Source organism: Moschus berezovskii, chromosome 3 (assembly GCF_049115385.1).
Source record: "Moschus berezovskii isolate FMDL1 chromosome 3, NW_MosBer_1.0, whole genome shotgun sequence".
In the NCBI taxonomy this organism is placed as follows: domain Eukaryota; kingdom Metazoa; phylum Chordata; class Mammalia; order Artiodactyla; family Moschidae; genus Moschus; species Moschus berezovskii.
In genome coordinates, this window is record NC_142462.1 from 115,896,705 (window position 1) to 115,924,172 (window position 27,468).

A 27,468-nucleotide genomic window follows, 5' to 3' on the forward strand; every position below is an offset into this window, starting at 1 on the left:
TCCTGGCGCCTGGCTGTCCCTCATGGTCTGTGTCTGTCTCTGGTGTTCCAGAGCTGGCCTTCATCCCGTCTCCCCAGCCCTCTGCTCCAGGAAGCAGATGTCAGTTAGCCCCAGCCTATTACTGCCAACGGGTCTGTGCTCACCAGGGTTATGGGCAGGGCGGGCACTGGGACGTGAAGGCAGGTTTCTTGAGATCCCTTACTTGGGATCCTCGCCTCTGCCATGCTGGTTTTTCTATGAAGACTCTTCCTCCCGCCCTTTGGAGACTGAGTTTAGACACTGAGTCTTTAAGAGCTTTGTCTGAGTACAGGAGGATGTGAAATGAAGCAGGATGCATTCAGTCTGTCAGTACAAGAGGGCAAAGCTAGAACTGAGGGTAGTCCAGGGGAGCACAAGGAATGAGAGTGTGGTTCCCCTTGGGTCCAGAGTACTCTGCTCTCACACCAAAGCAGGTACCTACCTCCGCCTCCGATTAGGTCCTTCCCTGCCCTCATTTTGGATGGACCTGAGTTTCACGCACAGCCCAGGACTTGAAGAGACTCGTTTCGACATGGGTCTGGGGCTCAGTTTATGCAAGTCACTTTCCTTTGAGAAAGGCCTCACAGAAGTGTGGGGTGGGAAGGTGTCACCTTTTAAAGAATCAGCAAGAGCCCTGCTCTGCACCTTATTATCTGTGTGACCTTCGATGGACAAGTCATTTCTCTTGTGAACCTCAGTTTCCTCATCTATATAATGGGTATGGCGATGCCGTGACTTTGAGTCCTGGCTGCCACATGGATCTCATGACATAATGGCCGTGAAAGGACTGCACGGACTCTTAGGTCACTGCCGTGGCCCTCCACTGCTGAGGTCCACTGCGGTCCTCCCCGGAGCCTCTATTGTCCCCTGCGGACTACTCTCCATGCTCCTGCCTGCCAGTGGAACTCTCCAGGGAGCTGGGATGAGGGTCGAGCCCATGGCTGTGATGTCACAGAGCTCATGACGTCACAGGTCCTCTGGAAGAGAAGGGAGAAAACAGTGCTGGGAAGGGCCAGGACAACGGACAGGGGAGGGGGGGCAGGAAGCCAGCTGGGCACTGGGACGAGGGAAGACCGACGGCAGCAGCTGGGCAGGCCCATGAGTTCCTTGGGCTCCCGGCTCTGCAGGGCAGCATTCCTGGGCACCCTTCTGCTGCTGCTGCGAGTCAAGGGGGTGAAGACGCAGAGAGGGAGCCCAGGCCTAGATGAGAGGAGTCAGAAAGAGAAGACACCCTCTACAGGTAGGGGAAGAAGGAGGAGGACGCCTGGAGCTGGGGATCAGACCTCTGTGGAGCCAGATCACTGGTCAGGCCAGAGGGGAAGCTGAGCTAGGTTAGGATTATGGATGATCCCCCTGGGCCCTGTTGTACTGCTGCAGTGTGAGTGTCCTGTAAACGGTCTGAGCCACGTTCCTGGCCAGAGCCATGTGCAGGGCATGCTCGGGCCAGTTGATGTGCATGGGGCCCTGTGGAGATGGAAAGAGGGTCTTTGAAGTTCATCCTTCTCTAAGATGGCCCCTCACTCCCCGAATGAGGTAACGCTTTGGAGGAGGCAGTTTGCATTGGCAGCGGGATGTGTATGTCCTTGAGTGGGGACTCTGACTGCACCCCACCCCCCGCCAAGAGCATCACCTCTGTGGTCAAGGACAAGGGTGTGGGCCGATGGGTACCCACGTTCCCCAACTCCTCCTCGTCTCCAGGGCAGTGCAGGGGCAGGGAGAGGGCAGTCAGAACCCCTCCTTTCGTGCCATCCCCTTGCCCCATTCCAGAGCAAGATCGAGAACAGTTCGAAGAGCACTTCATGGTCTCCTCGGTGGGTGAGACGTGGCAGGTGGTGGACATGGCCCAGCAGGAGGACGACAAGACCTCGGAGGTGGCGGCGATCCGTGACCACCTGTTTGACCTCGCCTTCTGCTTTAACATGGCCAGCATCATGGTTTTTTTATGAGGGACGTTGAGGCGGATGTGGTGGCCTGGTTCCTGGATGAGGACCTGGATATCTACCTCCGCTTTATGATAGCTTACTGACCCTCTGCCCCCGGGGCTCCAGTGCGCTTCTCCCAAGGGAGATAAACATGTGGCTTTCTGGCTTCTGCCAGCGGCCCTTTCCCTCTCGCAGCATCAGAGAGACCCCTTGCTGGCCTGTGGGCCGTCCACAGCCACTGCCCACCTGCCTCCCCATGCTCTGAGTGCCATCTCCAAGAGCTGAGACAGCAGACCCCTGCCCTTCTCGCCCCTAGCCTCTCCTGGCTCTATTCAACAGACCAGGAAGAGGAGGCAGCAACAATAAAAGTAACAACAATCAATTCCTGTAAACAACTGGGGGCAGCTTCAATCTGTTTCTAACCAGTTTGCTTAGTTGCGCAACCTTTGGCCCACCAACCTTCAGCTCAGTGATTGCTTCTTTAGCTCACGTGCATGGAACTCTGCTTGGCCTTCTCTCATTTTTTCTGACTTCTAGGCACAAGGCATAGCAGGAAAGTGTTCTTAAGAGACAGGCAGAAGCCAAGGGCCAGCTTTTATTTTTGGAATGGAAGGGCAGAGGAGGTGTTGTCCTGATTCCAAGGATGGGGCGCAGAGATGCCGATGCACCTGTACTGAGATCTCTTTGGGAGCCGGCCAGGTTACCAGAGTTGGCAGCGGCTGGAGGGGTTCAGGAGGGCCCCCTCGGGACAGCGGAAGTGTCTGGTGAAGGCCGGACTGTCGCTTAGGGGCCCGTGGACTCGCAGGGTAGGAGGGCTGTGAATGTCCTGAGGATCCTGGGTGCTGGGGTCCCTACACATCACCTGGGGAGAAAAAGAGGTCCACACAGGGTGAGGAGAACAGCAGGAGACAGCAGACCTGGGGACCAGGCGATGACAAGGGAGCGGACAAAGACAAGCGGGACAGCAGTGCTCCAAGGGCCTCGGGAGAAAGAAGATGTGTGCCACTTGGAGGTCACGGAAACTGGCAGCGGGTATCTGGGGAGGGTGGGGCTGTGTCATACCGTTTACAAGCGCCCTAGAGGCGGGGCTGTTGTGAGAACCCTGTGGGGGTCTTCAAGTGTCCTGGGGAACTGGGGACAGTGTCTTGTGAGGGAATACCTGGCACTGGGGAGGGGTATGTTGGGTGGGGACCCCACCTAGGGGTGGGGTCTCCAAGGAGGAATATGATCAGTGGATCGTCTGTTAAGGCTCTTTTGGAAAGGGTCTGTATTTCTAGAAGAAATGACAGAAGACAAAAGTTGGTCTCATCTCAAGAAGGAATTTAGGAATGAAGTTTATTTTTTTTTTCCTTTTTTTTTGAAGGGAGTGCTAGACTCAGTAGAAGAATTTATAGTAGGATGAAGGATGGTCCCCAGGGCACATGTGTGAAAGGGTGACAGTGTGGATTTGTGCAGCAGAGGGTTGGGGACGTTGCGGGGAGATGTTTCAGGCAGGAGGGATTCTCTGAGCATTAACGGGAGGATATTAATTTGATGTGGATTAAGCCCTGGTGGGAGATGTTGGCAGCTTACCTGGGCATAGCTTCGGAAGAAGAGTTGCCTGGGGCTCAGGTCTAGGCTGGGCAGGATGGTTTCCCCACGGAACAGTACTAGCCTCTTTTTGTATGCCTGGATATGGGGGTGGGATGGAAAGTTGCCCTTAGGTTCCAGACCCGTACCCAACTGGAAGTCTGATGCCCTATGTACAATATCCAAAACCAGCTCCTGGTCCTTCTTCCAAAGTTCAGTCCTGACACACTGATCTGAGCCAGGAGAAAACATCCTTGCTGTAAGACCTATGGATATCCTCGAAAAGAGGGCTTGTGGAGTGGGTGGGGGAGGGGGTGGAGTCCTCAAGTTGCCAGCTGTTCAGTAGGGATGTGAAGGGCAGAAAGCTTTGCCATGTTTGCATGAGGGATGGTGGAAGGAAACGCTGGTGACAGGCTGTCTGTTCTGCTGGTAAAACTAGATTCCAGCCCTTGGGATGTGTTACCTTCAGCGCGATGGCCAGTGCCCCGGTGTCTGCAGCATCTTCCAGGAGCGTGCTGGAGGCATCCAAGGAGGTTCCCTTGGGTGATGGAAAGGCAGAGTAGAGGCGTTCCAGGCACAGCAGCGCCTTCTGCAAGGCATGGGTGTCACAGGCCGGGCAGCCCCCAGGGAGTACTGTTGGAAATGGGGCAAACAGGGGGAATGGTGAGGCATGATGCTGGGGTGAAGACGCGGGACTTCTGCAAACCGCGCTGGCTCCTGGTAGAGCTGCAGAAGCTCCAGGACACACCCACCTGGAGCCCTGGCACGGCCTCCCTGCCTCCTCCTCTGGGTCAACTTTGGGGACCTCACCCGCCTTCCCAATGGCCCCACCTGCCAGTGGCCTGCTGCTACTCACAGATCTGGTTAAAGATGTGCAACAGCTCGCGGGCCATGATGCTGCCAGCGGCACCAAAATTCACTGCTCTAGGGAGACAAGGGCTCATCTGACCCTCAGAATCCTTCCAAGGCTTGGCCCCAGGTCTCCAACCACAAGTCTGTCTATCATTCATCATAACACTGGTCCATGACTCTCAGGAGACTTCCTGCCCACCTCAGAGAATGGCCCATACCTGGGGTAGCCAGGGTGGAAAAATGGGGGTTGGAGGAGTCCGGCTGGAAAGACCATCACGTGGTCAGGTATTGAATAGTATGCCTTGAGGCCCCAGGGGGGCACCTGCCACCTGTGGGAAGAGCACACCTGAACTCCAGCTCCATCATTTACCTGCAGTCCTTCCTGCTGTCCCCCTGAACCTCTGTTTCTTTCCTGGGAATTGTGGACAGCTGTCTCTGGGATGTGGTGTCTGTATCTCCCTGGCTTTCATACCTGTGATTGGAGAAAGGCTGCAAGAACCCCTGGATGACTCTGGCTTGGCGGGAGCGGATGCAACTCAGGAAGGTCTGGAGGAAGCTGGGTCCAAGTTGTACCTGGGAGGAGCCAGGACGTGACTCAAATACATGGAGACAAATGTAGACGCACACTGATACACCCTGATGTGGTTGTCTGAACCAGACAGATAAGCCCTGACACAGAGACATCCCCACAACAGCGGAAAGCGAGCGCCAGGACACCACCATGTGTTGCTGCAAACCTGCTTCACGTGTATCAGCACACACACACACACACACACACACACACTCAAGCAAGTCATACAGATGCATGGCTGTGAGTGTGCAGACACACTCACCATTACCTAAAAAGGTTCTGTTCTTCTGCTGGCAAAGCCTACAGTGTGGCTGTGTGTGCTAAGTCGCTTCAGTCGTGTCTGACTCTTTGTGACCCTACAGACTTTATAACCCACCAGGCTCCTCTGTCCATGGGATTCCCCAGGCAAGAATACTGGAGTGGGTTGCCATGCCCTCCTCCAGGGGATCTTCCCCACCCAGGGATCGAACCGGTGTCTCTTATGTTTCCTGCATTGGTAGGAAGGTTCTTTACCACTGAGCCACCAGGGAAGCCCCAGTGTGTGGCTGCTCGCCTATCAAGCCCAGTCAGCACCAGGGCAGGGAAGGGGTGGGTTAGGGTCAACCAGGGAAAACGACTGCCTGCTACTCAGATAGCGCAGAGGATGAGGAAGCTGAGAATTAGAAAGGACCTGGCAAGGGCAGGGACTCACGTCGTCGTAGTCCTGTCTGGCCGGGTCTGGCTTCAGGGCCCATTCCGAGGGCCCCATCTTCACCTGCAGTTGGGTAAGCTGGGAAGGGACGTGAAGGGAGAGGACTCTAGCGACCTTGGGTCTATCGTAAGGACTTTCTCCTGTTCACTGCCCTGTCCCCTCCTCTCGTAGTGTCACCAGGATGTCCTTGCGGCGTGTTGGTGGTTACACTTGCCTCGTGCCCTGAGCACCTCCCCCAGTCACTGTGCTTTCCTGATCCCACACTCCGCTGACACCCACTGCACATCTCCACGCTGTCTCTTTCCCCTGGCCTTACCTTGTCCTGGGCCTCTGCCTGGGTCTCTCCATCCATCCAGGGAACCGTATGAAGGTGAGTGATGAAGGTATCCTTGATGGCAGTGAATAATTCCGTGGCCTGCAGACAGGAGGGCGCAGGGAGAAGAAAACAGGATCAGGATCAGTCTCAGTCCTGGGTCCTGCCCGCCAGCCCCCCAGGAAGGGGCCTCAGCCCTGAGGAGCTACCGGGAAGAGGAAGACCTCAGAGGAAGTGGTATCTGCTAGGTGAGCAAAAACTCAGGGCACAGAGAGCTGTGGAGATAGAACTGACGGGGGAGACAGTTCCTTTCTGTGGGGAGACCTCAGGCTGCAGGGGAGACACCATCTTTTCGGCCAGGCAATCCATTCAGAAAGTTTGGGGAGGAAGAGAACCACCATCCCCTTCTCTGCTCTCAAGAGCCCTCCTCACGCCATCTTTCTGAAGGCCGGCATTTCCTCTCCCCATTTTCCTGGGTTCAGTGGCTTCCCAACAAGCTAAAGCCGTCCCAGTCATGCACCCTGACTGTGGAGTTATCACTTTCTCCGCCGTCTACCATCCTGTGCATTTCCTGTCTAGATGGAGGAAAATAGATGACAGCGTCGGCAACCTGAGTTCAAACCCTGACTCCACTATTTGGGGTAGCTGTGTGGTCTTGGGCAGATCAGTTAACCCCTCTGCGATACCAGGAATTAAAGCAGTTAGTACAAATCGCTTGCAAGAGTACCACGCACATGGTAGCCACGGCAAAGTATTCAGTAGTTACTTTGGGTGCTTCTTACAGCGACAGCATGCCACTCTTATGTCGTTTCACAAGCCGTTCAAAGATCATAGACAGACAAGGAGTAGGCTTAGAGGTCACGGAGCTCAGTTTTCTCATTTTATGGTTGAAGAAACACATGAGCAGTAAAGCCGGTGGCTTGTTCAGGTTAGTGTGTGCCGCGCGGACTCTGTGTCTCGGAGCGAAACTGTGCAGACTCCAGGGGTGCGGCGTGTCCCTCTCTGGATTCTCTAACTGCCTGGTTCTCTGACCACGGAAACCATCAAGAAGGGCAAAGTCGAGAAGATGGGTTGGGTGGGAAGGGGTGGGGGGACGTCGGCTGAAGAGGAGCCCTCACGTACAGCACTTTGGGTGCTGGGTCTGAAAGTCTCCCGGATGAACAAGGTGGCCAGCGTGGGCTCGAAGAAGGCTTCTGTCTTCTCCACACACATCATCCAGCGAGGATGGACCGGCTGCAGAGACAAAGCTGGAATGAGCGTCTCCTGTCAAGGATTCTTCCTCATCCACTTTTCCGGGCCAGTCTTGCCTAGACCCTCTCCCCCAGGGGACATTCTCTTTTCTGGACTTCCTGGGTCTGTCTCCCTTTGGTCTATAAACCCTTTTGGTGACACACATGGGGGTTTGCTGCTTAGCGCAAAGGGGCTCAGAACTTCTCCAGCATTAGTCATGGCCTGGGCTGGGCAAACTATCCTTGTTTATTGCCTATTGAATCTGAAAGCAAGGCCTCTGGGAAGCATCCTTCTGGATAACTAAAGGGCTCCTGGGAAGGACAGGACTAGATTCAACCCCAGTAGCTCAGACGGTAAAGCATCAGCCTGCAATGCAGAAGACCCCTGGCTTGATCCTTGGATCAGGAAGATCACCTGGAGAAGGAAATGGCAACCCACTGCAGTATTCTTGCCTGGAGAATTTCATGGACAGAGGAGCCTGGTAGGTTATAGTCCATGGGGTCGCAACGAGTCAGATGCAACTGAGCCACTAATACACACACACAGAGCCAGCCCTCTCACTTTGGCAGGTCTGTTTGCCACCTCGTCCCTGCCCACCACACACCCCTCCCACCATGTGCATGGCTCAGGTATCCCAGTGAAGGCACCCCTCCTCCCAAGCTTCTTTACCTAAACTAGGAATTGAAGAAGGAAATTTTTCCCCGCCTCCTGCCTTCCTCCCCCACTCTTCAAATGGTAAGACCTTCTCTTATAAAGAAGAAAGTTATCAGAGTGAAATTGAGTTTTAGATACCATATTGCTTGGTAGGAGAAGAGGAAAAAAGAAAAGACTAAATATATGCAATTCGGAGAGATAAGGAGCTTTCTGCCAAATCAGGGAAAAGAATATAGGATGAGGGGCTTCCCCGGTGGTCCAGTGATTAAGAATCTCTGCCTTGCAATGCAGGGGACGGGGACGGGGGTTCGATTCCTGGTTGGGGAACTAAGAGCCCGCATGTCACAGAGCAATGAAGTCCACACCACAAACACTGAGCTTGCGTGCTCTGGAGCCCACACCGCAGCTAGAGAGTCCAAGTGCCACAACTAGAGATCCCACACGATGCAACGAAGATCCCGTGTGCTGCAACTAAGATCCGACACAGTCAAATAAATAAAATAAATATTTTTTTAAAAAAAATATAGGATGAGATGATGGACATCTTCAAAGGTGGAGAAACAGAGAGACAAAAACTCAAAGAGGACTTTGGCAATCAGGGTGGTTTTACACAGCAGGATGGAAAGAATAAGGAACAAGAGAAAGCTGCTGGTGTGGATGGTGTTGAAGAGATGGCGCAGGGCAGGCGAGAGACAAATGGCGCAGGGAAGCGAGAGTAAGGAGGGCTGAGCAGGGACTTAGGAAAAGCATATCAATATGCTAATTTGGGTTGAGTGGCATGAAGTCACAAGACTTCGTTCCTGTTACTTCTTTACCCCCCGGGGCCTCCTGGCAGGAAAATGACATAGGCTGCCACCATACATTCTGGTCCCAAGATTGGAGATTGCTTATGGGGCTTCCCATGGAAGCAGAAAGGGAAAGGAAAGCCAGTACTGTTGTTGTTGAAGACACTCCTGAGCCTGCCTATTAGAACAGTTACCGTTTTGGAGGTTGCTCCAGACCCAGTTGCCCACGTCTCCGTGTTCCTGTCTGCCCCCTCACCATGAAGTCTATTAAGGACCTTCTCCTGGTGAGGAGGGACTCAGACACTTTTGATACTGTATTAGTTGGTGCTCTGAAACTCACAAACATGAACAACAAATAGAAAGGCCCCTGGGTCTGACAGCAATGCCGGGGACAGGTGCAGACTCTGCTGGCCACCTTTGGGTTCATCTCCTGCAGCCTCCTGAGGACAAGCTCAGTTCTGAGACTGCTTCTCAGCAGACAGCTGAAACGGGTGGAGGGCTGCATCCAGGACAGCAGCGAGCACATGAGCCTTGAGCTTGATAAGGTGGATCTGCCTGCCCTGACTGCCCCTCCTGGTTCTTGAGTTATTTCCTGATCCCTTTTGCTGAAATTTGCCCTTAGCAGCCTTTGTCAGCTCCATGGTAGGGTCCATAGCCTGAGCCGTGGTAGACCCTGACTTGGTTCCTGAAGCATATGGAGACCACCTGTGCCACTGCTGTCCCTGTGCCACTCTGCGACTCTTCTGGTCACAACTGTGCTGAGTCGTATGTTCTATATGCAGGAGAGTAACTTCCAGGATCTATAAATGAATGTTAAGTCTCAGGGGTGGAGGTTGACAGGTTATGTATTCATCTGCTGGGGGTTATCAGTATCTGAGTTATCTCTCGAGACATGAGATGATAGAGTATACAGTATTAATTGTAGAGAAAGAGAAAAAAACCACTGTTAAAATATAAAGGAAGAAATAACTTCAAATTCAAGATAATGAGGCTCAATAGATCAAGAAACACACAAAAAATTGTAGGGACGGGAGTAGGGAAGAAATGGATTGGGAGTTCAAGATTAGCAGATGCAAACTATTATATAGAGAGTATATAAACAAGGTCCTACTGTAGAGCATAGGGAATTATATTTAATATCTTGTGATAAGCTATAATGGAAAAGGATATGAAAAACAATGTGTGTGTGTATATATATATACACACAGAGCTGCTTGGGAGAACAGGGGAAATACTACCCAGAACGTGCTCTATAAATTATATATATAAAACTAACTCAGTTTGCTGTACAGCAGAAATTAAAAAACACTCTAAATCAGCTCCACTTGAATAAACTAAATTTAAAAAAAAAAGAAAAATATTTGCAGATATAACCTTTGAACCATGAGTAATGACAAACATGACAGAAATCAAGAAAAACTCCAAGAGTCTGGAGGGAAGCGGGTTTCTGTGCAATTTTCAGTAAGAGGAAAGTAGATTTTAGAGATTGCAGGTGAGCCAGGAACCCTTAGTGCGCATTTGGAAACACAACTCTACAATGAATCATTAAACCGACTGTTTTTGAACACTTGGAAAATAAAGTGTAACTTCTGGGGCCCCTGGCAGCTTCACCGGTGACTCAGACAGTAAAGACTCTACCAGCAATGCGGGAGACCCAGGCTCAATCCCTGGGTCTGGAAGATTACCTGGAAAAGGAAATGGCAACCTACTGCAGGATTCGGGACACGGCTGAGTGACTGACACTCTGAGGGCCAGTGTAGGATAACTGGGGATGAATAATGTCAAAATTATTTTCAAATGTCATCAGTTTCGGGGTAACCAACAAGGACCTAGGGCTTCCCAGGTGGCTTAGTAGTAAAGAATCTGCCTGCCAATGCAGGAGTCACAGGAGGCGTGGATTCAACCCATGGGTTTGATCCCTCAGTCGGGAAGATCCCCTGGAAGAGGAAACGGCAACTCACTCCAGTATCTTTGCCTGGAGAATCCCCTGGACAGAGGACCCTGGCAGGCCACAGTCCACAGGGCTGCAAAGAATTGGACACGACTGAGCAACAAGAACCTACTGTATAGAACAGGAAACTCTGAACAGTGCTGTGTGGCAGCCTGGATGGGAGGAGGGTTTGGGGGAGAATGGATACCTGTATATATATGACTGAGTCCCTTCGCTGTTCACCTGGAACTACCACAGCAGTGTTAGTCAGCTATAGTTCAATATAAAATAGTTTTTAAAAGCAATGTGACTGTATGAATAAATATATTTACAACACTAAAAATAAATGTCATCATTTTTAAAGGGCCACTAAATTAGAATGAACAGTAGATCGAGAGTCACAAACTCAAATAGGGGCCATGAGGTACCATGAATGACAGAAGCAGCCCAACATCAGCACCCCAGGACCAGGAGGGGTGATGGCAAACCCATATCCAGGCCTACTGGCTGCATCCCTCAGTTCCAGTCACTTGTTGCCCTGGGAGAAGGCTAATTTCAGCACTCACGTTGAAAGCAACAACCAAAAGGGCTGGAACTCTCTTCGTGTGTCATCACCTAATTTTTGAAAGTCAGCCATTCATTAAAAGTTTGTAAAAATCTTTAGAGTCCAGCAAAACACACCCATGAGCCAGATTCATCCTCCAGGATCACGGCGGTTTTCCCTCCGCATGGAGAATTCAGCATTTACTAACTGTGAATGACTATAATAACTTACACCCTCGCACTTCAATTACACAAGCCGTATATAGGAGCCTAATGCCTGTTCTGCCTAGCTCACAGAGCTGCTTGGGAGAACACGGGAAATGCCACACAGAACACGCTCTGTGAATTCTAAAGTTCTACTCCGTTCTGTCGGTGCTCTCTTGTTTTCAAGATACCATCTGGTAGAACCGTAAGTTAGGGCCTTGTGAAATCGATGGAGAAATCCATGTTAAATAACAGTGTTGTTTGAGTGGATTCTGAACTGGCTGACCCAGAAGGGAACGTCAGTGATTAATGTCTCCAATTGAGTATGAGCTTCCCTGACTGCCCCACTGAACACTGTAACATGTCCACAATAGGTATCTCTCGCCCTCCTTCCTTTTTTATTTTTTCATAACACTTAATACCATCCCCTGGTGGCTCAGATGGTAAAGAATCTGTGTGCCATGCAGGAGACCTGAGTTTGAATCCTGAGTCGGGATACCCTGGAGAAGGGAATTGCTATCCTCTCCAGTATTCTTGCCTGGAGAATTCCATGGATGGAGGAGCCTGGCGGGCAAGTCTATGGGGTTGCAAAGAATGCGACGTGACTGAGCGACTAACACTTTCACTTTTTTTCAATACCATCCAATGTATTTTATTTAGCTTATGGTCTTTCTGTCTCCATTAGAATAGAAGCATTTGAGGACAGAGATTTCTATCTATTTTGTTCATGAAGAATGCAGAGTCTAGAGAAGTATCTGGCATATAATAGTGACTCAATTAATATTTGTTGCATAAATGGATTGCTGACTACTCTTCAATAACCTGAATCAATACTCTTTCCTCTGCAGAATCTTACCAGTAATCTAGATGAACACTTAGTAAATAAAACCAGAAATGACCCAGGGCAAAAATCACAGATCACTGAAACAAAGGCTAAAATCCCCTGAGTAAACACAAAACATAAAGAGTTTACCCTTAACAAACACAAATGTGAAGTTCTGCTTTTAATTTCCCAAACTCAGCTTCTCAAGTTTAATAAGAGAAAAGCTTAATTAACAGCCATTGTCAATGACTACATATACCCAAAATTAATAAACAAAATATGGTCAGATGAGACCTGACAGTCCTCTGAATAAGAGCATTACAAATTGGAATTCATTCAGAAGAACATGGTGAGACATCTGTTATTCATGACCATTGGATAGAAACACACATTTTGGCCCAATTAAGGTCAAAAGCTCTGCGGTGTCTTTGACTCCACTCCCCATCTCACACCAAACATCCATCAGGAGACAGCTGCTTACCTACAGAATATGTTCTTTTAAAACATAAAACAGTTAAATCCTTCTACAGGCCCCTGTTACATGCAGAGAAAAACCCAAGACCTTACAGTGACCAGCCAGGGCCTGGTGTAATCCCTTCCTCCCCTCTCTGATTTCCTCCTCCCCCACTTACCTCCACATCCCTCCCCACTTCCAATGCTTAGTCGCTTCACTCATGTCTGACTTTTTGCGACCCCATGGACTGTAACCTCCCAGGTTCCTCTGTCCATGGGATTCTCCAGGCAAGAATACTGGAGTGGGTTGCCATGCCCTCCTCCAAGGGATCTTCCTGACCCAGGGATCGAACCCATGTCTTCTGTATTGCAGGCGGATTCTTTAGCCAACTGAGCCACCCGGGGAAGCACTGATTTCCTCCCTATTCTTACTCTATTTGCTTTCTCTGCTTCAGTTGCACTGGATTCCAGGCTGATTCTCAACCCCCCAGGCAAGCAGGACAGCCTCCCAGCAAGCCCTGTCACCTCTTCTCAGCCAGAGCCACCAAGAGGGTCCCTCACACTGCACCAAGCCTCAACTAGCCTTCCCTTGTCGCAGTGAGATGACAGTCTTTCCTTTCCCGGAAAACCCTTTCCTCTCCCTAGACACTGCTTCCTTACATCCTACCTCCTGCTCAGCTATCTCACTGACCATTTAAACCCTGATCTCTCCCTCTTGGGAATTCTGAGAGCATCTAAACAAGACCTTTCTTAGAACACAGCTACATCCATTCATTTACTGAGCATATGATTGCTCTTATGTTACAAGGACAGAGATGAGTGGCTGTTACACAGCTCACACAGACCACTAAGCTAAAAATATTTACTATCTTTATCTTTATAGAAAGAATTCGCCACAGCATTTTTTGTTACCACCCACTATTTCTCAACCCTGCAGTCTGTGGTTAAAATGTGACCTCACAGGTCAGGCAGACCTGTTTTGGAGTCTATTTCTTCACTTATGAGGTGTTTGGTCTTGGGAAAGTTACTTGTCCTTTTGAGGACCTCAGAGCATTTCTGAGAGTAGTAAATAAAATAAACACTGCCTGACATAGACTAACTACTCAACATATTTCAGCTATTATTATTATGCATCATATTTGGTGCCATTCCAGACCAGGGAAAGGGCTTCACCAATTCACAGAACTATCTGTTGGTAGAGTCTGACTCAGCTTTTAAGTCCAAGGACAACTACACATCCTAAAAGCTTCCCTGGTGGCTCAGTGGTAAAGAGTTTGCCTGTTCAGTGCAGGTGATATGGGTTTGATCCATAGGTCAGGAAGATCCCTTGGAGAAGGTAATGGCAACCCACTCCAGCATTCTTACATTGGAAATACCATGGACAGAGGAGCCTGGCTGGCTACAGTCCATGGGGTCGCAAAAGTCAGACATGACTTACCAACTAAACAACAACAAATGGAGAGAGATAAGGATTATATAATATATATAAAGGATATATGTGTGTATAAAGGGTGATGACTTTAGAAATTCACAAGTCTTCGAAATTTTTTAAGTGTGGATGTCAATACTGGCATTCTTACACCCTTCAAAAAGCACTACCAGGCCATGGTTCTGGAATTTACAAGAAGTTGTTTGTTGCCAGGGATTTTCTAGCAACCCCAACTACGAGGGCTTGGGGCTCTGTCTCATCTGAGTCAAGAGAAAGACTGGGCAGAAGGCTCTTGGGGACTAGCCCACCTGAGAGAATATCCTAGGGAATTTTTTTGTTTTGTGTTTTGTGGTTTTTTGTTTCTTTGATTTTTGCAATGATTAAGCACACAGATGCTGAAGCCAGAATTCAAATACTAGCTCTAACAACCTAGCAGCTATACCACCTTGAGTGAGACCCTTAACTTTTGGGTCTCAGTTTATCTACCAATAAAACAGGGACAGCATGGTCTGTCCTCCTCATGGAACTGCTGTGAGAATCAAATCAACTCCTATATTTAAAGGGCTTAGAAAAATGCTTAGCACAGTTTAAAGTGTACATAGGCAATAACTACATTCCAGTCCCCGTGTTTACAAATCCCTTCTTCAAATTCTATAGATAGTTCAGATTTGCCAAAGCCACGAATTCCTCCAAGGAAGAGAAATGATCCACGAGTCACTAAGAAAAGAAACCCAGTGAGGAACCAGATCGCCCTGAAGCTTCACAGAGACTGGAGGGCATCTAATGTTCTAGATGCTTCCTCTTACATTGGGATGTGTCCACCTAGGATTTCAAAGTTCACAGTTCTGAGTACAGTCAGAGTGGACTTTGGTTAGTGGAGCGCGTTTGGTACACAGCCCCGTCCTCTGATATATCAGAATCGGCACCACGAAGCCCACAGAGCAGTCGACAGACCCCAGGGATATCAGTGATGAGTTCTTGATGAAGCACTTCTGGACACATAATACTGGAACCTCCTAGACAGAGCGAAGGCTCCTGCCCACCGCACCGCGTCTCACTCTAGTGATCCCTAGCCTGTATGTCCAGCTCTTCAAGTCACAGTGCTCAAGATAACCCGGCAAATAGTCTAGGGGTCATGACAAAGGAAAAGCAGTTCTTGATCAGCTTAGAGCTTTCTATCTAGATTTTAATACTCAATAAAAGGCCCTGGAGGTAGCCAGACATGTGCCCAAGGGTCTGCTTCCTGGCATCCCAGCCCTCAGTGTAAGCACTGAGGGCTTCTGCGGAAGGCCCAGATGTTGGGGGGCATCTAGTTCCCACGCCCCTTCCCTAGGGAGCTATGTCCACATGTGTCCCCCAAGATGGCAGATGCTCCATTAACACCCCACCTGGGGGAATTCCTCCCCTGCTCTCCTCACCATGGGTGGGCGTCCTGTCAGCTCCCCCACTTTCTGGCTCAGCAATCTGCGTGCCTCTTGGAACTGACTGTCCAGGGCTGGAGAAAGTGTCCTCACCAGCCCGAAGATCATGTGGCTTTGCAGGAAGTCCCTGTGGAAAGAAAAGAGACCAACGATATACCCCCAGGCTCTGGGAAAGCCACCAGAAAACCCTCCCTTTGTACGGGTGTGAGTGTGTTAGTTGTGCCCAACTAACTCACGCTCAGTTGTGCCAAACTCTTTGTGAACCCCATGGACTGCAGCCCACCAGGGTCCTCTGGCCATGGGATTCTCCAGGCAAGGTTACTGGAATGGGTTGCCATTTCCTTCTCCAGGGAATCTTCCTGACCCAGGGATCGAACCCAGGTCTCCTGCACTGCAGGCAGATTCTTTACCATCTGAGCTATGAGGGAAACCTTAGTTATAGAGAATAACTACTCAACATGTCAACATGTCAAGAAGAGCTTTTCTTTTTTCTTATTTACCCTAATTTGAAAACACTTCATTGCTAAAAAAAAAAAAAATTCCAAAATGATTGGGATAGTAACATCAAAGCTCATGGACCACAGATCACTTTAGCCATTAAAATAATACTGAAAAAGGGTGAGATATCACGAGAATCACCCAAATGTGGCCCAGAGACGTGAAGCCAGCAAACGCTATTGGAAAAATGGTGCCCCCAGACTTGCTTGACACAGGGTTGCCACAAACCTTTAATTTGTTAAAAAAAAAAAAAAAACAACAAGCAACAACAAAAGCAAAAACAGAATCTACAAAGTGAAATACAGCAACGCAAAATCAGATGAGCTCTGCCTGTAACACGCTATCAGCTGTGGTCGGCCTATTATGTTGGGTTGGCCAGAAGGTTCGTTCAGGTTTTGCCATAGTGTTGTTGTTCAGTTGCTCAGCCATGTCCGACTCTTTGTGGCCCCATGGACTGCAGCACGCCAGGCTCCCTGTCCATCACTATCTCCCAGAGTCTGCTCAAAGTCATGTCCACTGAATGAATGATGCCATCCAACCATCTCATCCTCTGTCGCCCCTTCCCCTCTTGCCCTCAGTCTTTCCCATAAGATCTTACAGAAATACCAGAACAAACTTTTTGACCTACCCAATACACTGGATCTTGAGAGTGTTCATCTTATAACTGAAAGTTGGCACCCTTTCACCAACCTTTCTCTATTTCTCCACCCTTCAGCCCCTGGCAACCACTGTTCAAAACTTTTGTCTATTTTAAGAAGAGTTTTTCTATCCTGGTAGCTCAGATGATAAAGAATTCACCTGTAATGCAGCAGACCTGGGTTTGATCCCTGGGTCAGGAAGATCCTCTGGAGCAGGAAATGGCTACCCACCGCAGTATTCTTGTCTGGAGAATCCCATGGACAGAGGAGCCTTGGTGGGCTATGGCCCATGGGGTCACAAAGAGTTAGACGTGACTCAGTGACTAACATTAACACTTGCTTGATGTGGGTTGGCTTGGCGGTGGAGAATGACAGAAGAAAGGACCAAATGAAGAGGGAGACCTCTCAAGTCACCGTGGGGAGAAGGCTGGACTTTGATTTAATGAAACGGATTCAAATTCTTCCACAACCAAGACACCTCAGCTACTCTGAAGAGGCATTTTCTAAGACCACCAAAGCTGGGACCCAGGACCTTTCTCTGCCCTGCTGGCAACTCTCTCACTGGGTTTGACTTTTGTCCTCACACAGACCTGTTCGCACCCGTGTGAACGGTTGTTTGCTTCCCTCTGAAGGAACTTCTAGGTGTTGCTGCCACTGAGTTACTATGAAGAAGGGATTTGAACCCAAGGTCCCGGGAGGAAGCCACTGTATCCAAGGGGTGGCCACATAGTCTCAGGGCCATCAGTGAGCCCAACATGGAGCCTCACTCTCCCTCTCCCGACCTTCAGGGTCCATCAAGACTTCCCTGATCTTTCCCACAAGGGGCCCAGAATCCTTGAATGCAGCTGAGGAGCAGCCTTTCCCCAGCTTTCCCCAGCCTTCGTCTCTTCCACCAACTCCTCCATATGCCTCCTTCTCCCGCCCACACCCCTCAGCTGCTGACAAGACACAAATGCAGCAACTGTCCTCTGCTCCATTCAGCACACCCTGTGTCTTGTTAGTTACCTGGATCCCTCATTTCATGTGTGTTTTCCCTACCCATGCCCTCCAAGCCCCTCTTCCTGTTCCCTCTATGCCCTCCTAGGCTGTCCATCCCACCCCCTCCCTGACCTCACACGGCCCTGGATCGCTCCCATCTCCCTGCAAGGCCCTTACTAGCCTGCCTCCTCCAGTGTCCTTTGTCTCTGAGACCTCCAGGTCCTCAGACCTTCTTTCCATCACCACCCCCGACGTGGGGCAAACCTGTGCTTCAACAGCTCCTTCTCAAGCAGCTGTGACATATTTTTCAAATACTCCAGGTCATGGACTGCAACGCGATAAGAAGGGCTCAGGGACATCGGTGCGAACGTCGCTTGCAAGCAGGACAACCAGTCGATGGCAGGGGCCACTCTCTTAAAGGAGAGAGAGACAGAGGTTGAGGGGGGACAGGAAAAGAGAGGGGCTTCCCCTCCCTCAGGACAGAAGAGGGATTGGGAAGGGGGTGGTTGAGGAAAGGATGGAGTCAGGAAAGTTAGGGGGTGGACTAAGAATTAAGGAAGTGAAGAGAAAGAAGACACGAAGATCAAGAAAGTTTGGGAGCGAGACCCTCATGCCCATCTTCCCCCAGTCCCTGGCTCGAGGCACCTGCAGCTGGTCAATTGTGACCATCTCGAAGACCTTGCCCTGGGCCCGCTGCTGCTCCCCAGGCCTCAGGATCTGGTTCAGCTGTGAGTTAATGAAGATGGAAAAGGAGGCGTGCTCTTGCACTTGGCTTGGGTCTCCTCCAAGCAAGGTTACCAGGCGATTCAGGTAGGTCAGGTATTCCCGCAGGATCTGGCGGAGAGGCAACGTCAGTCACAGCCACCATTGACCCCTGCCTTTCTCCAGCGTCAGAGGTTAGGACCTTGGTCTGCGGCACCATCTTACCTGGGCATAGTTCGGTTCCTGTTTTTGCTTGAGGAGAACGTCAAACTCTGGCTGGTCTATCTGGACACAAGAGAGGCTGAGACAAGTGGGGAATGTGGAGGAAGGAGAGGCCAGGTGTGGGGCTATGGGGATGGACCAGGAAGGGAGACGCAGGAAATGGACTGCAGGGGGCCAAGAGGAGGAGTGGGAAAGCCAGAAAAGAGAGAGACTGGGGCTAAGGGACAAGGGGAAGAGTACCAACATGCAAATGTACAAAGAGGGTATTTCAACCACTTTGGGGTGCTCAGCAAGAGAGAAGCATAATAACCCCTGTCCTGTAGGGAACTGTTGTCTGTGCCAGAGCCAGGTCTAGGATAAATGGCATGAGATGTCCATATTGGGTGCAAATAGCCAGGACATGGAAGCAAGCTAAGTGTCCATCCACAGAGGAATGGATAAAGAAGTTGTGGTACGTATATACAATGGCATATTACTCAGCCACGAGAAAGGAATGGAATTGGGTCATCTGTAGTGATGTAGATGGACCTAGAGTCTGTCATATAGAGTGAAGTAAATCAGAAAGAAAAAAAAATATCATCTTGATGCTTTTGAACTGTGGTGCTGGAGAAGACTCTTGAGAGAGAGTCCCTTGGACTGCAAGGAGATCCAACCAGTCCGTCCTAGAGGAGATCAGTCCTGGGTGTTCATTGGAAGGACTGATGCTAAAGCTGAAACTCCAATACTTTGGGCACCTCATGTGACGAGTTGACTCACTGGAAAAGACTCTGATGCTGGGAGGGATTGGGGGCGGGAAGAGACGGGGACGACAGAGAATGAGATGGCTGGATGGCATCACCGACTCGATGGACATGAGTTTGAGTGAACTCTGGGAGTTGGTGATGGACAGGGAGGCCTGGCGTGCTGTGATTCATGGGGTCGCAAAGAGTCGGACACGACTGAGCGACTGAACTGAACTGAACTGAAAGAACACATATATATGGAATCTAGAAAACTGTTGCAGACGAATCTGTTTTCAGGGCAGGAACAGAAACACAGACATAGAGAATGGACATGTGGATAGCAGTGGGGGTGGGGGAAGGGGAGGATGGGGCAAATGGAGAGACTGGGATTGACATAAATACACTACCATGCGTAATATAGATAGCTATTGGGCACCTGCTGTATAGCACAGAGAGCTCATCTCAGTGCTCCGTGATGACCTATAGGAGTGGGATGGGGGCTGTGGGAGGGAGGCTCAAGGGGGAGGGGATATATGTATACATTCAGCTGATTCACTTTGTTGTACAGCAGAAATTAATGCAACATTGTAAAGCAGTTATGCTCCATAAAAAAAGAGAGGTACTGAAAACTCAGTAATCAAGATCAATCATATTTTCATTGAAATCTCTAAAATCTAAATTAATGCTTTAAAAAAAAACATACAGAATGTAACAGTAAAACTTTGCTCATCATGCATTTCCCCCTAAAATCCACAATGTATTTTTGATCATTTTTTAAAAATCATAGATATCTCCCCAAAAGTCTGCAATAGAGTTTTGATCCATTATGGGAAGAAAAAAAATTTTTTTTAATTCACAGTGAACAAAAATGTGATATTCTGTTCATCGTGGGTTTTGCATTTTGACATTTTAAAAAGTATTTATGGAAATACTATTTGATTAGTGAGTTTTTAGTCCCCTCTCAAATTCTGCACCCAAGGAAAATAGCCCACTCCCTCATGTGCCTCGCCCTAGGTCTGGCACTGGTGTGTCCTTATCTCTGTCTTGAAGATTTTTCCTCCCATGTTTGTGGCTTGTCTTATCTGACTTCAATCCCCTACTTCTACCTGGAGCTATAAACTTTTCTGCTGTCTTGAAGAAAGCTTTCACTTGACTCTTGTGTCACATTTCATGTCCAAACTTTAAAAAACTAAGTCATCTATGCGTCTACTTCAACTTCCCTCCTTCCAAACTCCATGCAAGCTGAATCCATTTTCATGATGTTTTGACGTTATGTCTAGAAAATCAAACCAGTCAATCCTAAAGGAAATCAACCCTGCATATTCACTGGAAGGACTAGGGCTGAAGCTAAAGCTCTAATACTCTGGCCATCTGATGGGAAGAGCCGACTCATTGGAAAAGACCCTGATGCTGGGAAAGACTGAGGGCAGGAGAAGAAAGGGGCAACAGAAGATGAGATGGTTGGATGGCCTCATCGACTCGATGGACGTGAGTTTAAGCAAACTCTGGAAGATGCGGAAGGACAGGGAAGCCTGGTGTGCTGCAGTTCACGGGGTCGCAAAGAGTCAGACAAGACTTAGGGACTGAACAACAACAACTAGGTTTCCAGTGGTGTCTCCTCATTCCTTACTTTTCTGAGCTCAGAAGTCTCTGGAATCAAAGATAACGCCTCCCTCCTGAAGTGGCCTCTCCCCTGTTCTTTATGACTCAGTGGAACTGGTTTGACTCCCACTTCCTGGCCCTTCTGCCGCATCTCTGGCCCCACCTCGTTGGGGTATCCCTCTTCAAGTCATTTTCTCCACCTGCATTTCCGCTCAGAGACCATCTAGTCTCACGGTAACGGGAGCCGCCTTCCTTGCATGCACACCAAACCAGCTCTGTGGGGTCCTTTTCTGATTTCTCCACTTCTTTTACTGATGTGCAGTCAGTCACCAGGTCCCCTTGAATCACCATGGACCATCAGTCACCACTAGGATGAAGCTGTCTACATCCTCCTGGCCCCAATTTCCATTTCCATCTCCATTTGGAATCAAGGTTGCTCAACTAGATTCCTCAGCACCTCCAGGCTGACCTCAAAAACCGCTGACTCTACCTGGGCATTATGTAAAACCATCACCTCCATAGCTCTCTCTCTTTCTCCCCCCATTATATCAAAAGTTATCACCTCGGTCTGATGTTGTAGGCTGGGAAGAGTCAGGTTCAGCCTCATGTCTTCAGCCTTACTTTTGCCTCCCACCTCACCCCACCCCAACCCCAAATCCTCTATTCAACAGACCAGCCTCCTCGCTGACCCGCAGAGGGGTCACACTGTTCCTGGCTCCTCCCTAATCTCAGGACTTCCCTACAGCCCTTAAAAGTCCCTTTAGCTTCACTGTCACCAAGGCGAATCAACCAGGCTTCAGGTCTCAGCCCCCATTCTCCCTTCTGAGCTTCTCCTTAACCATTTCAGATCTTAACTAATTTCCCAAGGCTCCACCAGTTACACTCCTCAGCACACCCTGAGAGCTGAACTTGAGAATACCTCACAAGGTTTATCAGTTCTTGTATATTCATGCTCGAGTAATTTTGTGGAATTTTGGAAAGTAGGGACCAAATATATAGCATCACACTGCCTCCCACAATACCGATGCCTCCAAAGTTTTAATTTATTAACCCACTCAACAAACACCTGGAGTGGGCCTCTAGCTGCCTGGCCCTGCACCAGGTCCCGAGGAGGAGAGATTAATAAAGTGTGAGCCTGTCCTTAAGGGGTTTAGTCTTCAACACAGGGTTCAAGGCTGAGAGCACGTGAAATGGGAGAACAGAGAGGCCCACCTCCATTGCAGCCAGGGGGCACAGTGAAGACATCCTGGAAGGGATGGTCATCAAAACCAAAATGTGAAAAATAGGAATTTTCCAGGCTGAGTGTGCAAATTGAGGAGTGGTGTTGCAGGCAAATGGAGCCATGTACCCGAAGAACCGAGAACTATCCTTGGAGCTATAAGCACATGAGCTTGCCTTGGGGCATAAGGAGGAGATAAGGCTGGAGGAGTCTGTAAGAGGGAGACTTGCAAGGCTTCCTCAAGGATTAAGAAGCGGATCCTGATGACCCAGTGAGCCATTTAAGGCATTTAAACAGAGACAATAGCATAATTAGTTCTTGGTTTAAAAAGCTCCCTCCGGGGAAACTGAAAAGTAAATAAGAGAAGAGCAGTACAGGCCACAGGGGCAACGAGTCCAGTGTTTCAGGGATGATTCAGATAAGGAACAAGGAAGACCAGAAAAACGGTCTTCCCAGAACTGGCCCTGCTGCCCTCTTCCCTAATCTCATTTCAAGTCCCTGGTTCCAACATTAATTAATGTCCCTAAAGGTAATGGTGTGGTCACTCACCTAGAGCCAGACATCCGGGAATGTGAAGTCAGGTAGGTCTTAGAAACCATTACTACCAACAAAGCTAGTGGAGGTGATAGAAATCCAGCTGAGCTATTTAAAATCCTAAAAGATGAGGCCATTAAAGTGCTGCCCTCAATGTGTCAGCAGATTTGGAAAACTCAGCAGTGGCCACAGGACTGGAAAAGGTGTTTTCATTCCAATCCCAAAGAAGGGCAATGTCAAAGAATGTTCAAACTACTGCACAATTGCACTTATTTCACATGATAGCTAGGTAATTCTCAAAATCCTTCAAGCTAGGCTTGAACAGTATAAGAACAGAGAACTTCCAGGTGTACAAGCTGGATTTAGAAAAGGCAGAGAAATCAGACATCAAATTGCCAATATTCATTGGATTATAGAGAAAGCAAGAGAATTCCAGAAAAACATCTACTTCTGATTCATTGACTATGGTAAAGTCTTTGACTGTGTGGATCACAATTAACTGTGGAAAATTCTCAGAGATGGGAATACCAGACCACCTAACCTATCTCCTGAGAAATCTGTATGCAAGTCAAGAAGCAACAGAGCCTTACATGGAACAACTGACTGGTTCAAAATTGGGAAAGGAATATGTCAAGGCTATATATCGTCACCCTGCTCATTTAACTTATATGCAGAGTACATCATGAGAAATGCTGGACTGGATGAATCACAGGCTGAAATCAAGATTGCTGGGAGAAATATCAACAACCTCAGATATGCAGATGATACCACTCTAATAGCAGAAAGTGAAGAGGAACTAAAGAGCATCTTGGTGAGGGTAAAAGAGGAGAGTAAAAAAGCTGGCCCTAAAATCAGTATTCAAGAAACTAAGATCATGGCATCTGACCCCATCACTTCATGGGAAATAGAAAGGGGAAAAGTGGAAATAGTGACCGGTTCTATTTTCTTGGGCTCCGAAATCACTGTGGACAGTGACTACAGCCACAAAATTAAAAGACATGCTCCTTGGAAGAAAAGCTCTGCCAAACCTAGACAGTGTATTAAAAAGGAGAGACATCACTTTGCCAACAAAGGTCCATATAGTCAAAGGTATGGTTTTTCCAGTAGTCATGTAGGGATGTGAGAGTTGGACCATAAAGAAGGCCAAATGCTGAAGAACTGACCCTTTTGAATTGCAGTGCTGATGAGTCTTGAGAGTCCCTTGGACAGCAAGGAGATCAAACCTGTCAATCCTAAAGGAAATCAACTCTGAATATTCATTGGAAGGATGGTGTTGAAGCTGAAGCTCTGATACTTTGACCACCTGATGGGAAGAGCTGACTCATTGGAAAAGACCCTGATGCTGGGAAAGATTGAGGGCAGCAGAAGGGGACGACAGAGGATGAGATGGTTGGATGGCGTCACTGACTTAATGGACATGAATTTGAGCAAGCTCCAGGAGATAGTGAAGGACAGGGAAGCTTGGCGTGCTACAGTCCATGGGGTCTCCAAGAATCAGACAGGATGTAGCAACTGACCAATAACAGCAACAAAGTTAAGTCACTTTCCTGGATTGCACATTTTTTGGTCTAAAAACAAATTTGAGGCAGGCCTGCCTTTTTGCCAGCACATCCCTCACCTGGATGACTGGCAGGTATGGAGGCGTGGGAAGAGGTTGCAAATAGGCTCTGAAGAATGGGAAGTGACCATATTGACTCATCAGAAGGCTCAGAGTTTGGTTAAAATCTAACGGAGTCCGGTTACCGGAGATCGGCCAGCCACCAAGCTGGGAAGAAAAGAAACAGCGCTCAACACAGGGATACAGTCTCTCAGAACACATTCCTCACCACCATTGCTACATCCTGACTTCTACCCTGAGTCCCCTGCCCCTTCTAGGGCTCCAGCTTTGTCCCCCTTTTCCTACCTTCAGCCAAGGTCTTGATATGTCCACAGGTCATTGCCATGTCCACCTCCCTCCCAGACCCCTAGGAAAGAGATCCATCCTCTATGGGGAAGGAAAAATGGCAGCCCCGAGCACACATTGGTCTTGCGTGCTTCCTGCATCCAGAAAAGTACATGCGCCAGTCTCACCTCCTCAATAACCTGTCTGAGGGGACCGGCCCCTGCTGCCTCAATGGCACCCGTGTTCATGCAGGAGTTGTAGAATCCAAAGGCTTTCTCCTCCCCAGGGGCCAGGTGCCAGGAACCTGGGGTTTCTAGAAAGGAAGCGGGGCAGAAAGAAAGGAATGAGGCAGCTTGGAAACAATCAGGGACGGTGGGAAATGGAAAGGTTATAGGAAAGGAAGGGAGGATTCCCAGGGAAAAGGAGGGAAGGGGAGGACCCCAGGGATGAGGATGAGGGGAGCAACTTTTTTTCTTTTTTGCTCTGATGGGTTCGTGAGGTGTGTAGGCTTCTTTAGTTGCCCCATGGCATGTGGGATCTTAGTTCCCCAACCAGGGATTGAAGGTACATTCCCTGCCTTGGGAGACAGACTCTACCACTGCACCACCAGGCAAGTCATGAGTTGGATCAATTTGTTGGAAGAATAAAAACATGGAAAAGACAAAGAGGAAGATAAAGAAAAGGTGAGGAAATTCCCTGGTAAGGACTGCATCCTCACTGCCAAGGGCCCAGGTTCAATCCTTGGTTGAGGGCGGCGGGTGTGAGTAAGATAGATCCCATATCCCACAAGACGAATGGAATGGCTACCATAAAAAAAAGAGAAAAAGAATAAAAGGAAAAGAAATGTAAGAAAGGCAATAAAGAGGAACAGACAAGGGTGTGGGGGAAGAGACGGAATAACTGGAGCATGGAAAAAGCAGAAAGAGCAGAAACGAGGCGAGAGGGAGATGAACGAAGGAGTTAGAAAAACCGGGGAAGTCAGAGAACTTGCAAGGGACTGGAGCGGAAGAACATGAGGAAGTGTTCGGCAAAGCCAAGAAACCGGTGCGGGCTCCCCTAGTCCAGACTCTCCCCTCTCTCTGATCCCAGGAAACAAACACACACATGACAGTTACCCAAACACACACCACTGGACCCCTCCACCCTATCTAACCCCACTCACTCAGGCCCCCTGATATCTTTTTGTTCTATTGTGGGCCACAGAATCTGTCTGCAGGGTACATTTTCTTTTTATCTCTGTACCTTACCTGAAAGCCTGGCCCTCTGCTATGCGGGGAACACTCACCTCCACTCTTTCCCATCAAAAGAAGAAGGGCAAAGCGATGCATTTATTTCTTCCAAATTCTGACTGATACTGTCAACAGGTTCTCTGGGCTCCCTTATAGAGAAAACGCACCTCCTTGGTTGCATTCTCATTCCCCAGTCCTCCTCATCATCCACCAGCATCCTGGGATCACCCTTCTTCCTGGCTGGCCTGGGTTCCTCCCTCACAGTTCGCCTCTCGGTTCTTTTCAACAGAACTGCCATCTACAGAAATCTTCTTCCTCCCAGGGTTTTTAAGTCGGTCCTCCCCTTCCTCCAGCATGTCTTCTGTGTCCTTCTGTATTCCCTCCTTTACACACAACCAGATAAAGTCCCTCCATCACTTCTCACCCACTCTGCCACTTCTTTCCGCCCACCATCGTCTCCAGTCACCCACCTCTGGCACCCCAGTTTCAGCTTCCTTCCAGTTCAACCGGCACGCCATGGTCTAAGGTTTCAGGGAGGACAGGAGATAGCATGAGAACGGGGATCTGGGGAATGATGGGAGTGAGAGGGTAACACCCACAGGGGAGCATTAGGGGACAAGAAGGATTTGAAGGCTGGAGAATGAGGGCAATGGGGAGAAGGATTACAGTGCAATGGATGCTGCGGAGACGCCAGCGCGGGAAGACATCGGGCACAGCATAGAAACTGAAAATCTAAGGGAGATAACAGATACCTGTGGATGGATGGGAAAGGTGAGGGGCTAGGGACCAGGTAAAGAGACGAGGACGAGAGGGACCAGAAGAGATGGAAGAGAGGCAGGATCTGCCATGAAACGTATGGCGATGGAGAAGCAAACCTAGCAGTTCCCGAGGAGCCGGTGGAGCTGGCTGTTCCCCAGCCACACAGGCTCGTGATCATTCCAGGCTCCGTGGCACCTATAGCAAGAGAACCTTCCATCCTGATTCCCTTACCCAGGATTCTTCGAACTCGGCGCTTGTTCTCCTCTGCAAGAGCCTGAAAAGGACTGCCGATCCTGTTGGTGTTTCCACAGGCGAAGCTAAAGAAATCAGTGCAGGGGGCCACGCTGCTGTTCCCAGAGGCCAGGTAGAGATCCAGGAGGTCCTGACACACAGGCGTCTTGCAAGGGACTGTGGGGAAGAGCTCAGAGCTGCCAAAGAGGAAGCAATGAGGACTCCCCCCAAGGGGCTAAGCAAAGAAGTGTCTGGTTAAGGAAAGGGACAGAGACCCTGATGAGGAGGAAATGGTCTGACTGATGGGCAGGAGAGGGATTCATGGGGCACAGGGCTGGGAACCTGGGGCCCTCAGGGGTCAGAATGCGTGGTGGGTCTTGGGAGGATGGATGGGTAGATGGAGAGTGGGCTGTGGGGGGATCTAGGATCTCGCTTACAAGGACCACAGCCCTGAAACACGTAGCCCCAAAGCAGCAGAGAAACACCAAGGATTATACTGAAGAGCAGAAGGGTCTTTAGCGCCCGCAAAGTCTTTTGCCACCATCCATCCTGTGCAGGGATTGGCTCCTCTTCTGGAGATCTCTGTGCCGAGAACCAGGAAATAAAAAACACATGATGGAGAGAATTGGGATGGGGGAGGGAGGGGAAAGGAGGAAGGAACAGTTAGTTGGTGCCGGGGCCCCCTGACCCCTTTTTCTCCCAATCCAGCCTTCTTTGATCCCCTGGGAGCTGGAAGGGCTTTCAGAACGCTGCCCTGCGCACTTACCTCGCGTCTCCTGCGTGTCCCCGAGCCACTCGCTTGCTCAGTCCGCATGGCTCTCCCCACCGACTGTTTGTGTCCACC

The 27,468-nt window shown here is 49.4% G+C and overlaps 2 protein-coding genes across 3 annotated transcripts; one reads left to right on the plus strand and one right to left on the minus strand.

Annotated features, from left to right (window-relative positions):
* The first annotated feature begins 1,116 nt into the window (after positions 1-1,116).
* Positions 1,117-1,964, plus strand: SOFU1 (sperm-oocyte fusion factor 1). The gene is made up of 2 exons (XM_055420190.2): positions 1,117-1,258; positions 1,786-1,964. The coding sequence occupies exons 1-2, from the start codon at positions 1,117-1,119 to the stop codon at positions 1,962-1,964; spliced, it is 321 nt and encodes a 106-aa protein (XP_055276165.2).
* A 591-nt stretch (positions 1,965-2,555) lies between these two features.
* KEL (Kell metallo-endopeptidase (Kell blood group)) lies at positions 2,556-27,468 on the minus strand. 2 transcript variants are annotated; one of them, XM_088832790.1, is made up of 19 exons: positions 27,391-27,453; positions 27,062-27,206; positions 26,625-26,801; positions 24,594-24,718; positions 24,142-24,288; positions 18,450-18,509; positions 18,168-18,356; positions 17,785-17,935; positions 17,155-17,233; positions 15,406-15,535; positions 7,059-7,169; positions 5,940-6,038; positions 5,624-5,701; positions 4,834-4,934; positions 4,580-4,690; positions 4,366-4,433; positions 3,973-4,142; positions 3,513-3,608; positions 2,556-2,802 (listed from the first exon to the last, which is right to left on the minus strand). In XM_088832790.1, exons 1-19 carry the CDS (start codon positions 27,436-27,438, stop codon positions 2,641-2,643), a joined length of 2,247 nt encoding a protein of 748 aa, XP_088688916.1. In that variant the 5' UTR covers positions 27,439-27,453; the 3' UTR covers positions 2,556-2,640. The 2 variants fall into 2 exon arrangements, with proteins under 2 accessions (XP_088688916.1, XP_055276276.2); XM_055420301.2 differs by lacking the exon at positions 17,155-17,233 and having other exon boundaries at positions 17,787-17,935; positions 27,391-27,468.